This window comes from Python bivittatus, unplaced genomic scaffold (genome assembly GCF_059951505.1).
Source record: "Python bivittatus isolate LINGU-HERP-01145 unplaced genomic scaffold, Pbiv_v1 ctg000480_np1212, whole genome shotgun sequence".
NCBI classification, from domain to species: domain Eukaryota; kingdom Metazoa; phylum Chordata; class Lepidosauria; order Squamata; family Pythonidae; genus Python; species Python bivittatus.
This window is the reverse complement of record NW_028277075.1, coordinates 21,649,545-21,662,652: the sequence shown is the minus strand read 5'-3', so window position 1 is coordinate 21,662,652 and position 13,108 is coordinate 21,649,545. Positions and strand designations below refer to the sequence as shown.

At 37.5% G+C, this 13,108-nt stretch overlaps 1 protein-coding gene across 1 annotated transcript; it reads right to left on the bottom strand.

The window, feature by feature from the left end:
- Positions 1–1,349: 1,349 nt before the first annotated feature.
- On the bottom strand, positions 1,350–12,704 carry TSLIG3B (tRNA splicing ligase complex subunit 3B). Its single transcript, XM_007427257.4, has 8 exons — positions 12,520–12,704; positions 9,611–9,759; positions 7,753–7,887; positions 6,731–6,921; positions 5,868–5,948; positions 5,445–5,561; positions 4,377–4,544; positions 1,350–3,150 (listed from the first exon to the last, which is right to left on the bottom strand). Exons 1-8 carry the CDS (start codon positions 12,555–12,557, stop codon positions 2,821–2,823), a joined length of 1,209 nt encoding a protein of 402 aa, XP_007427319.1. The 5' UTR covers positions 12,558–12,704; the 3' UTR covers positions 1,350–2,820.
- Between the last annotated feature and the right edge of the window lie 404 nt (positions 12,705–13,108).

The window sequence follows — 13,108 nt, the reverse complement described above, 5'->3', positions numbered from 1 at the left end:
CCCCCTCCCACAGAGAGGCATTCACACACTGTTTGGACCCAACCAAGGAGGCCTTGACCAGCTAGGAGGGGCATGGGTCCCAACTCCGTAAGATATCTAGCCAGCCTCTTCAAGGGAAATTGGAATATAGTTTAAAATTATGGGGAGCAAGTTCTGTGAAAATCAGTGGGATTTACTTCTGAGTAAATTCAGATTAAGCCTATTGCCGAGAGTTATTCATTTGCAGCTCCTCCCTCCAAGCTAATTATGTACAGTTGATAGAGAAATTTTGCTGCAGCTAACAGTGAAATTGTCACTGCCAATACGTATTTGCTACTGTTCAAGGCCATCACATTATACAGCAACTCTTCTGAACTTAAAACTGCAGTAAGACTTTTTTTTAGTGTACTTCACCTGCTATAAATAGAATTATTACAAAAACTAATTTAAAATGCACTGGCTCTGAATATGATAAATATAATTTTTTTAATATTAAAATTAAGTAAAATTAATGTGCTTGTAGAACTATATCTGGCTATTTTATTTTTGACATATTTTGTCAAGGTTTTCCCTAGCTCATCAGATCATTAAAAGAGGTGCCCCCATGTGGTGATGGCTAGTATTTTTATCACCCGGTTAAAGAAAATTAACCATTAGAAATGTGTGTGTGTCTTCTGAATACTAGCTATAAACATGCAAACACATTCAGAATAAAACTGGACATCTGGTGAATTCCAGCAGAAAGTTAGCTTCTCCAGTGTCATGGCTGTCATCTCCTCCATGACAAACAACTGATAAGAAGATGATTCTGGGGCCATGCCAAATATCTACTACTCTTTATGTCAACTCAAAACCTCTACTAGGTTTTGAATTGACATAGATATTTTTCTTTCTTTTTGTAACCAATGACTAAGAAAATAAATGATTACTTCTGCAAATTTTGCCCAATTCTGCCCAAGAAATGATTTGCTGATTTTCAGTGAGAGCCAATGGTAGGTATAGATTTTCAAGAGGTAAACAAAACATTTCAAACTCAAAACAACCATTTTACATTTGAATGTGGTCTAATCTTAATGGAAGTGTTCTGAAAATGCCCATTTCAAAATTCTATACCTATTTTAAGAAAACCTGTAACTTTTCAAATGCATTTGATCATAGATTACCACATATTTCCCTCCATACATTAGTCACCTTGATAAATGATAGCAGCAGAATGGGCATGTCTTCCAAAGTTAAATGTGTTTTTAGAGAAGTATGAAATACGTATAAATAGCAAAAGGATCTGAGCATTTTTAACAAAACTAAATGAAAGATATTTTGAAGAAATAAACTTCTATTACATTTCTATTAAATGTGCAAAACAGCTATAGTAACTTTACCATATTTTATTTCTCAGTGTTCACAACTGTAAACAATCTATTACTTAAACCATTCTCTAGATAGCCATTAAAAGGTAATTTTTTTTTCAAAAGATGCTCCATTTATATGAACAGAAACACAAAATTGGATAACTGTTAATACAAACTATTTATATAAGAACTTCAAGTTCTACAAAATACACTATTCAGATTTAAACATATAAAACGTATTGAATGTTTATTGCATTGTTAGAGGTTGTCAAAACTACAGGTATACAATTACCAGTAATTGTGAATCCTTAACTTAGTTTGAAAGGTTTTCTGATTTGGGAAGGTCAGGAAATGTTAAACAATTATATTTTTAACAGGTTAAAAATAATCAGTCTCTCTTCACTTTTGGCTCAGGAGAAGAATATGTTTTGCTTTTCATTTTTGATCAGTTAAAACAAAACCCTCTATACTATATAACTGCTTGAATAATACCTTAGCATACATAATCTGAACCTGAGACCTAAAGAACAACCTAAGAGGCAGAACTGTAAGAGAGATGGCAGTCAACTGAGATCAGGAACAATTGAACTGAATACTCACTCCATTAATCAGCTTAGTCAAAAGATTTCTCTTTCTGCTCAGCTGTATACTTCAACAGGCAAATGTAATTTTAGTTGGCCAAATCAAGAACTACAGAAAATACATACTTTTGGTCAAGCAAACCTGCACTGGCCTTTCTCTTGGAAAAATCCAGGTAGAGATGGGAAAGAGAATACATCCTATGAAACTGCTGTTTAAATATTCTGTGTGCCTTCAGGCACCCACCATAATATTATCTCCTGATCATTCCCATCAGAAAACCAGTATTGACTGACTGCATCTCCTAGTAGGCTATGTTGATTGAAGGTGCCTTGCGTACCTTTACTAAGCTAAATCCAATGCTTCCTCTTTGTATGCTTGGAATTTTCCCAACAGAAGGGCTGGACGAGGTAAATGCACAATTTTCAATTTCAGGGCCATGTCTCTTTCAGCAGACTTATTAAAAATCCAGAAGAGCAATAATGTAAAACAAACAAACTAAAAAACTGAACTAAAATAATCAGAGACACTTCACACACACTTTTTAGAGAGACATTGGTTCTGTACAGAAAATACCACATACTCTCTATGTTTAGCATCAAATGTGAAAAGCTTGTACTTAACTATTTTGTTGCATATTTGCAACACAAAGATTTTCCATCAGTCATTGCTTCCATTCATGTATATATCCCCACTAATGACAATTGCGCAGGTACGTACACTTGCGTGAATAGAAGTCATGTCTGTAGTGAAAATTAATTTTGTATAAGGTGGTTTTGAATGAATGGAACAACAGTAATTCATCAGTAAGGATGATCAATGCAGTTCAAGCATCATGCTGCCAATCAGCTATAATGTATTCTGAGTCCCTACTTTCAAGGTATGTGCATGTCAGTCAACATTATTAAAGATGTTAATATCTCCTGTAGCCACCTCCCCTTCTACCAAATGACTCCCCATATCCTCCTCTCCCACTATAATCACCCCTCCCTTGAAATCCACCCCCTCCCCTCCAGCCACCACTACCCCCTCCTCTACCACTCCCACCCCATCCACCCTCTCCACCCCACCCACCACTTCCTCTATTTCCTCCACCTCTTCCTCCTCTACCATCTCCTCCCCAACCTCCCCTGCCTCCTCTACCACCACTATCCTGTCTCTTCTGCCATGGGGGCATTTCAGGAGGTGGTGGATCAATTTCTGTTGGTCTGCCGCCACGATCTGGTACTCTTCCCATCAAGACCTGTTCAAAAACATACATAGCCCAGTAAGACCATATTTCCCTTTGACTTCAGAATATCAAATTATTGAGAGAGAGAGAGAAAGTGTAGTTATGTATGCATGTCTGTGGTTCAAACCACCAGGTTTTCATCCATCAATGTATTACTCTAAAAGAGTGTAAGTTATAATCTATAATTGAATAGTCAATTATGAAAAATGACATACAAATAAAAGCAGTTAATAAACTTCTTAGATCCCAAATGGCACTGGGTACAAAATACAAAGCTAATCTGTATTAACTGTACATTACTGAAAGTTGATTCACTGAAAGCAGTAAGTCAATTCACTGAATAACTTGTTATCTCATGCTGTGAGGACCAGGATTTCACCATCTCTCCCATTAAGGTATTGTATCCATCCCAAGTATCTCTGAAGCTTGCAAATATCAGGGTATTCATTATTATAGGGTAAATGCCCTAACAAGTTTCCAGCTGAAAACCATTTGTCTCTCATCGTATCACACTGCATTGTGAAGGTGATGTGATACAATGGCCATAGTAGGGGAAAAAGATATTCCATTTTAAAAGACTATGACACAACATTGTGTTATGAGAGATCTGCTTCATCTTCAAATAAAAAACATTAGTGATAAGCACTGATTCTAAATACACAGTGCTAAGATTCTTTGCACAAACAAGTGTTTCCTTGAAGTTTAGCATCCTGCTTGTGTTTTACAATCTATGAATAGTTTTCTGCAGATTTTATTTCCTTCATGTTAGCAAAGACACAATCTTCTGTCAATTCTCAAATCAACCCTACAAAATTTTACACTTCTAACTTGAATTAAAGGTCCAGTGAAAATAACCCATCTCCCAAGAGGTATTTCTGCCAACTTCAAGAACATTTTTCACTGAACACACTGTGGCTCAAGTACAAAACCGGTCAGGAAACCAAGCAGAGCCACAGTAGGAATTTTAGTAGACATATTTAGTAACTAGAAGAGCTTACAAAGGTCTGACAGATGATGAAAGCATATATGCCTTTGCCAGTTTTCCAGGTGCTGCCACAACTGACTGCCAAAATGCAGAAAAACGGGACTCATACCTCACATACTTTCTCAGAATAACTTACCTCATTGGATTGCCATGAAAATTATCAGAAATATTAACATTTCAGAGAACTAGCACAAATTCTTAATGGTTCAGTAATATAAGAAATCTATAACTGCTGCATTAATGAAAAGCATACCTTATTGATTGCGCAAACAGTCTTTTCCCGTGTAGATCCACTGCTTGTTCTTATTATCTTTGACAAATCTTCACGAGCAGCTAGAAGATGAGCTATTGAAATTGTTGATTTAAAAGTGAGTCCGTAACGTTTGGGTTGGTAAATCCTTGCAATATCGTCTGTTTTCACCTAAAAAAAATTGGATAGACATATTTTATATTTTACAGAAACTATCACAAAGTAGAGTGACAAATTAGGAAGTCTAACTTTACTGCACTATGTAGCTATGTCATATATACTGTTAAGTTTCTGTTTTGCAGTTTAGTTTCAAGTAAATTCCTAATAACAAAGGAAAAGCTGCTGAAAGGCTTGGGAATAACACTTGATTGTTTAAACAATGTCATCACACGGTTAAGATGGGGCTAGATAAAGTAGATTGTACAGTCAATGAGAACCCTTATGTTTTTGTTGCTTTAATAAAATAAAAAAACTTATATTCAACTGATGTCATAGCTTTCCTCTTCAGATGCCAGAGCTCATGCAGAATTCACTTTTATCAAAATCAAGATTATATATGTAGGATCTTAATTGAATATGCATCTTTGAATTAATATTCAATATTTTGAATATTCATTCAAAATTAATATTCAATAACATTTTCAAAGCGTACATTAAATTTTTTCAGGAAAAAAACTTTATCGCTACAATATAAATACACACACACACAATGTAAAGACACACTCAAGTCAAGCAAGGTTATGCTGACTACAGGGACATATCCATGAAATTTCACTACTGTAACACAGAAGCGTTTTGCCATTTCTTCTTCCAGAATGATTTTCAACTACTGAGTGAAGCTTACAGCACTGTTGCTCCTCAATGGTGTCCCAACTAAGGCCTGACCCTTTATAGCTTCCAAGCCTAGACCAATTTGGCCAAGTGCTACACCTGCTGAAATGTAAATGAGTAAAAGAGATACAAACAGCTGGAATTTTCTTTCTTCTGTATAACAGAAAAACTCTTAACTTTACACCTTCCACACCAGCACTCTCATCAATCAACAAGAAGTAAGCAATAGAATATACTCACCTTAGCCCTATCAGACCACCCAAAGGACTGTACAGTTACATCTAAACGCTTCATTAACATCCGCCTGCGGCATTCATATTCAGTGAGAAGAGCCTCGTTTATTTTTTCCAGCTGCTTCTACAGCAAATAGAAATCACTTAAAGTAATCATTTTGTAAAAGTTACTTATGTTTAAATCCAACAATGGAAGATCTGAATCACCAGATTGGGGACAGATCATCATTGAGAAAATCTGTCTATGTGGTTGCTAAGAGTTGACACCAACTTGGTGGCACAATTAATCAAATCCAACATCAATAAATACAAATTCCTATATTCACATTTGATCCAAATAAATGCAGAGAAACAAAATGTAGTATATAATATAACCAAGCATTAATTTGTATGCCCACTAAATATGTAAGTTAAAGAAAAAGGGTATTACCATTTGGTTTGTATTCAAAGGAGTTTTTAGCAGAGGTTTCTCCATGTATGCATTTGGAATTTTTGACAAAACATCTTTGAGCTGAAAAAAGTAGAACAGACATCTCTTAAACATTATGACTTCCAAAATGAATCTCCTATATATCTAGGCAATTACATTACAGCATGAAGCACCCATCAGCAGAAATTACAATTATCTTAAATGATCTTACTGCAGCCAATACCCTGATTTGTACATGCAGGCAAGATGCTTTCTATCTCTGTTTCTCCCACCATTTCCCAAGAATGGGGAAATTACATGGAATAATATATAGCTGGCTCACCCAAAGAGCTCTGCGCTTTCTTTCTTTGTTGCATGTTAAATGCCACTCCCTTATGCACCTTCTCTGGGTTCCTCTACCAAATGAAGTTAGGTAGATAGCTACAAAGCCTTCTTAGCTGTAGGATCCTGCTTATGGAATGCCCTTCCAATGTTATATGCCTGTGGAGTCCTTATGTGCCTGGCACCCATGTGAACGCCAGACCACAACCTTCTTCTTTTTCTAGTTTTATAGGTTTGTAGTTAATATGATTTTAGTTCCAATGTAAGAGAATATATGTATCTTGGGTTGAACTGTAAAGTTCTTGGTGCTCTCTGAGCTTGGTTGTTTGCTTATAGACATTTTATTACCCAAATAGGTAACATCATCAGTGCAAGTGAGTGTGGGATTTGCTGCTTGTTTATATATAGTAGCTTGCCCTGCCAGCTTTGGTGGGGAGTATTTTCCTCCTTGGTGGTTCCTTGATTAGAGTATTGTTTTCTATTTTCTTCACAATAGACTGAAACTAGTTATACATCATTCAAATATATAAAATATACTATACCTTTGACTCGATATTGTTTAATAAGACAGGGAGAGGGTAAAAGTCAGAAGATGCTGATGACTTTGGTACCCCTAAAACATCACAGATCATCTGGATTTCTTGATGGACTTCATCATTCTTTGCCAAACAAGAACCTTTACATTGTTTAAACTGTAGTATCTGCAAAGCCTGAAGTTCTGTGCTTAAAAATACTATAAAATGAGAAAGGAAAAGGAATAGGTAAAAACTTGGTGTTACTGTTTCAGCAAAAAAATATAAAATAAAATAAGGCATAAAGCAAATAAAAAGTAGATTAAAAGTAAAGTTAATTTTGTAACAGAGCAATCCACTTTTTCCTTTAGAGAGAAAATATTAATGAATTAATACTTGGTTAATGTGAACCAGGCTGTGCAACAGCAAATTCTTGCCAACAGAGGAATTCAGCAGTAGTAATGAACATACGACTAATAAAATACTAATGACATGGTAGGCAGACTTCCTACTTGCAGGACCATCTCTCCCTGGTTGTTTCTGCCCATCCTATCTAGTCCGGTAGGATGGGTGTGTTCTGGGTATTAGTGGCTAAGGAATTTTGGCTGGTGGGGTCCATAAGACAAGCCTTTTCTGATGTAGTGCCTGCTCTCCAGAGATCAGATTGGCCCCAACCCTGCTGGCCTTTCAAAAAGACCTGGTTCTGGGCTCAGGTCTGGGATCCCAAGAATATGAAGGGTTCCATCTCCTGGTTATACTAACCATTGCTGTTTTCTGAGCTGCTATGAATTTTAATGTTTGTAAATGTTTTTATTTTTTTAATAACGTTAGGTGCCCAGAGCAGTTTGTTGAGATGGGTGGCCATATAAATTGATTAAATAAAGAAATAAAAATCCTATCTCCTGCCTGACATTTCTTTAGTCTGAATGTTTTGGTGTCAAATCTTCTATGAAGCAACTTTCAGAAAAAGTGGACTTCTTCCTTTTCTGGAAAATTTCAGGAAACAAAACAAGCAGATGTAATATTGCAACAAGGAACATCTACTAACTTACACAGGACTTTAAGACAATCTTCTTTCTTTTTTAATCGGTCTTTAATTTCTCCAGATATAAGTGTGGAATATGGACAAGCCAGTTCTTTTAAAAAGCCACTCATCTCAAGCTGTAAACTTTCAACATCTTCACCACCTTAAAAAAAATCAAGAGAAAAACAGATATCTTCAAATCTATTTCCATTTTAGGTATTATTGTAAAAAAACCAGATTCAGTAGCCATTTAAAGACTTTGAGCTAGCTGGGTTAAGGTTCATTCAGTAACTATGGTCCTTTTGATAGTAATGTATTATTTGCTTTATTTGCGATGGAGTGCATGAAAATACAACGTGTGTGTTTGTGTATATCCTATTAGTATGCATTAAAACTTCATCCTCTGGAAGTCAATCCACAAAAAGTATGTAAATTATATTAATCTTAAGTAATTACGTTTATACTGGCTTGTAGTACAGACAAATAAACAAAATAGATACAATTTGAACTTAATTTAGTCAGGTCCTTTTGTCTCTTAGAGCAACAAAGAGAAAGTCCTGTAATTAAATTTATGGACCAGATCTAAAAATACTGTGAATAGTTCTAGTCACAAACCATACACCATAAAAAGAGCTGAAAAGTTAGAAGCACACAAGGGCATTTCTAGAGAACATCAATAAAAATCAACATGTAAACAAGTATAAACTGTATTTGCATAATACAGAGTTCCAGTGAAAAGCATAACCTCTTTTGGAACTGACAGTTATTTGGGGGAAATTACTCATCCACTTCCCTGCTTAACTTTACTGTTTGGCATAACAAGGAAATAATCAACTAGTGATCCTTCTCTCTGTGTACTTGAAATGTTAAAAACTGAACTGACAAAAAATATCTACAGATGTCAGCAGTTCTCTACAAAAGGCCATCATCTCTCTACTTGGTATTCTCATTAACTGGATACACACTGCCTGTTCAACCACAATGATGTTTCTTTGAGCATATCATAATGCATAACTGGAGTCACATTGTGATATTAGTGGAATAAATCATGGTTTGTTTTTAGTTCACTAAATCAGCTTGAAACTGGTTTGCAGTTGACTTACTGATTGCAACTACAACTTAGCAAGATATAAAAACAGGAATGTATTGTTGGATCATGGGTTCCTGGCTTATTGCCTATTTGTTTATGTGACCAACTAAAGTTGCTAACTAATCTACAGATCAGTACAATGTAAAAGCAACAATAAAAAGAGGAGCACACCTAGAATTGTACAAGTAAGCCATCATTATTTTGTTTGCAAGACCAAATGGGTTGCTCGACAATTCAGTTAAAATTGACAATGGCTTTAACATGTTGTGTGAACATAACTGTATTACTCATCTAGCCTGACTCAAAAACTCACCTTATCATCTGAAATACACTTTTATAAATTCACACTGCTCCACAAGCTTATCTTTTAACTATGAGAGAAGCAGTTTGCACTTGTTCTGCAACAAGTATCAATCACCCAACTTTCTTTTCTCCTGGAAAATTCTGCTTGCTTCTCTGTGAAAAAGAGAAGCAATTTTGTCACAAAAGACCTAATAATTTTTTTCATTACTGTATGTACATTTTTACAGAAATTCAGTTCTAGTTCAGGTTCACACAGCAATGATTTTACTTCCAACTGAAAATAGGAAAAACCCTCAGAATTGTCAAATTGGAGGTGTCATATTAACGGTAAAACTGAATGTCAAAAATTATCCCAAAAGCTTCCATTGCAATATTATTTTAAAAAATGGAAATAAGTATAATGAAATTGTAACAGATTAATTACAATTTAGGACTCTTTCTTTCTCATACACATACTTCCAACAGTTTCAAATAAAAATCAGGTAAGAAATACCAGCTGTTGAGGAGATGCTTTCTTCCAGGTTACACAACGGCTGTATTCTGGAGCTTAACCAAACACAAAGCTCACAGAAATCTTGGGAAGCCAGTCCACATTCTGCTGCTTTATTAAGAGCATCCTCATCCAGAAGAGGGCCTTTATATCTAGAGAGAAAAATACAACATTCAAAACACATAACTCAAAAATACAAAAAAAATTAAAATTAATTATTAAAAATAGGGAAAAGTTTCAGAACAGACTGTGTTCAGTCATTCATAAAGAAGCACTGAAAAAACAAAGACAATCCCAGTTACTTGAGATGCTCTAGTTACAAATGACCTTCGGAGCACACTTCTCCTCATACCTGGGAATTTTCCATAGTCTCCTCCTGCAGCTCTCAGATTGGCTGTCTAAAGTCTTCCAACCTCCACAATGAATCTGAGTCACATGCAGGAGGGAGGGAGAATTACATTACTGGGGCCCATTCTACGGATGAACTGTGCCTCATGGATGCAGAAACAGTGGCTGCAACTGAATGTATGTGAATTTCTGGTATCTAGGATGCACAGTCAGTCTGGTTCAAATAAGGACATCTCCTGGGCTATGCAGAAAGACAGGTTTAATACATTCCCTCAAATTCCTGCCATCAAGCAATCCCACCCAATGCCTCCATTCTTTCCTGGTCTCTTCTGCTGTTAACTAAGCACCTACCCCTGCTTCTTTATAAATCCTGCAGGAAGAAGGGCTGATTCCCCTTGAATACTGCTGCCAGGGAGAATTTTTCACATAGCTTGGTTGGACGTGTCCCTACACACAGTTCCCGTTTCAGTAACCTATGAGCACAGAGGTTGAGTACTCTGTGTTTCAGTAATCTATGAGTATGTTTATGTACCAAAACATGCAAGTACATTTAAATATGCAAGTACAATTTTTGTCATATACAGAACTACCAATTTATCTTAGTCCCATTACCTGGCACCACTGCTTCACCCAGAAAGATAACCACATGTCCTACATTTACAGAAGACAAAAGGAATCCTCTATTTGAAGAACTGTTCAGTTCAAGTCTCATTTAAAGATAAAGAATTATAATGAGAGAATTATAAAGAATTATAAGAACAAGGACCCTTAATTTGTCCTCAACTGCCCTTGGACACTACACTAAATTGGCACACAGTCCACTGTGTCACAATGTTCTCCATATCTGTGTTTCTTTGTGGGATAAGTTTCCTACTTTTTTGTCACATGCTATGTTCACACTATACATTAATGCATGGTTAACTGAACCATAGTTTATTGAATTACTTGAGTTTGTACAATACACCATCACTTATTAACCATACTGGCTGGGTTACCAAACCATACTGAGCCACAAACTACTGCCTAGCATGTGATGCAAACACAGCCAATGTATATATGGCTATTAAAATTTTCCTCTTGGGATTGATCCCAAGATTGATTGACTGACCCAAGTTTGATCCAAGAGGAAAATTTTAATAGCCATAAATACATTGACTGTGTTTACATCACATGCTAGCCAGTAGTTTGTGGTTCAGTATGGTCTGGTAACCTACCCGGTTACAACTTCTCATAAGGGAATGATATAAATACAAGAAGCCTGAAGATGCTACCACCCTCATGTCTGCTAAAAGTAAAGTCTCTCATGACTTGAGCTTGAGTCCTGAAGACCACATGGACCAAATGCTGGGATTTATTATTTTTTTTAACCATCTGCAGCACTGGGATTTCTCATCCAGGTACTAATGAGATCCAATGCCAATTAACTTTTTCAAAATCAGCCAAGGTTTAAAATTTGAACTGTTTTCCTGCAAAGCATATTCTTCCTTCCTTGAAAAGAAAGTACAAGATACAATGCAGTACAATTAAATATGTTTATATTTATTCATTTTTATTTATTTGTGCCTTCAAATCAGTGTCGACTCCTGGTGACTACCTAGACTAGTCCCTGCAGTTTTCTTGGCAAGATTTTCAGAAGCGGTTTGCCATTGCCTTCTTCCTAGGGTAGAGAGAAAGTGACTGGCCCAAGATCATCCAACAAGCTTCATGCCTAAGTTAGGACTAGAATTCACAGTCTCCCAGTTTCTAGTGTAGTGCCTTAACCACTATACCAAACTGGGTCTCTTATTGTGTATTACAATGCACATTATTTGGAAGATACTGAACTGAAACCAACATGACTTTCTTCCAAGTAAACATCCTTAGAATCAGGCTGCCAACTATCAATCAATCAATCAATCAATCAATCAATCTACAATCTTTTAAACTAATTATTTCCCACAAGAATCTAATCCACATATGTTATTCTTTTAAAATGCCTGATTCTGTCCATACTTCAGCAATTTAGATCAGGTAGCCAAATGCAAATATTAGCATTTGAGCAGGCAAATTGCTCATGTTCAGAGGCAATATAAAAATTAGGACTCAATCAAGCCTGTAAGAGCAACTAGAGAAAAATTAAACTCTGTGCATCAATGAAGAGGATGAATTGAATATATAGTAGAAGAACATTTATCCCTGGGATAACTACAACGAATTTTGAGAATATTTCTCCACCAGTCTCTGATTCGCAGAGATAGGGAGAGCTGTCCGCATCTGACTTGGGCTCGCGCACAGTAGACGCCTCCGACCAAGCTGTGGGAACAATCCCCCCGCGCAGAGGTGGGTGCAAGGGGAGCCCCGCGGGGTTTCAAATGAATCGCGAGGAGGCGCTTCGATTCGCCGGCGGGAGAACCGAGGCGATGAGCGGGAGACCTGGACGAAGGCGAGGACTTCAACCAGCCCGATCAAGCCTGCCTTTCTGCACCGCCCAGGAGGTCCTGAATGTGCAATCAACGTACGGCCTTTTTTCAGCCGGGAACCTTACCACCCTTGCCCCGAGCTTGAATGGCTCTCCTCCAACTCACCCTAAAGCTTCCAGCGCGTCCAGAATATCACACTCCATGTTCAGCTCTACGCCAGCGCTTTCATTCCCGGGGCTGCAGCAATCTCAGTCCCGCCTCCTCGTACAAAGAGCTCGGTGTTCCATTCAAACAAGCCCGTCGACCTCCGTGAGCCAGCCTTTTGGTTCCGGTATTTTAAATGCCACTCCGTGGATCGCGGCGGGCAGTCGTCGGAGGTTCTCGAGCGTTGTTCTGTTGGCTTGGCCCCTTTATACGACTTCCCCCAGGGAAGCTTGAGCACGCATGAAATTGCAGGGGCGCAAGGCTTCTCCTTTCCTTTACTGCCGCTCTTCTCAAAAGCCCAGAAGGTCGGTCTGCGTAACGCTCCGCGCGAGTATCAATCCCGCCGAGTTGGAAATCCGCCGTCCGTGAATCCGGGACGTTTCGCGCGAAAGAGCTTTTCCTAACACTCAAATCTTTCGCTTTCCACACGAGCCAACAGACAATGAAAGGACATCCCGGCTTACTCGCTTCACCCCCAAGGACAGCCTTTTATCAAGCGGTGACAATATCAAGGGGACCTCCCAGCCAGACTTCTCTTCGACGGACTTCA

Bases quoted from the DNA above. Each gene is read 5' to 3' on its own strand.
- TSLIG3B (XM_007427257.4), bottom strand. From the start codon at position 12,557: ATGGAGTGTGATATTCTGGACGCGCTGGAAGCTTTAGG. The intron at 5,949-6,730 runs GTATAGTATATT...TACTTTTTTCAG, and splicing joins TAAACAATATCGAGTCAAAG to CTCAAAGATGTTTTGTCAAA. The intron at 3,151-4,376 runs GTATGCTTTTCA...GTTTTTGAACAG, and splicing joins CTGTTTGCGCAATCAATAAG to GTCTTGATGGGAAGAGTACC.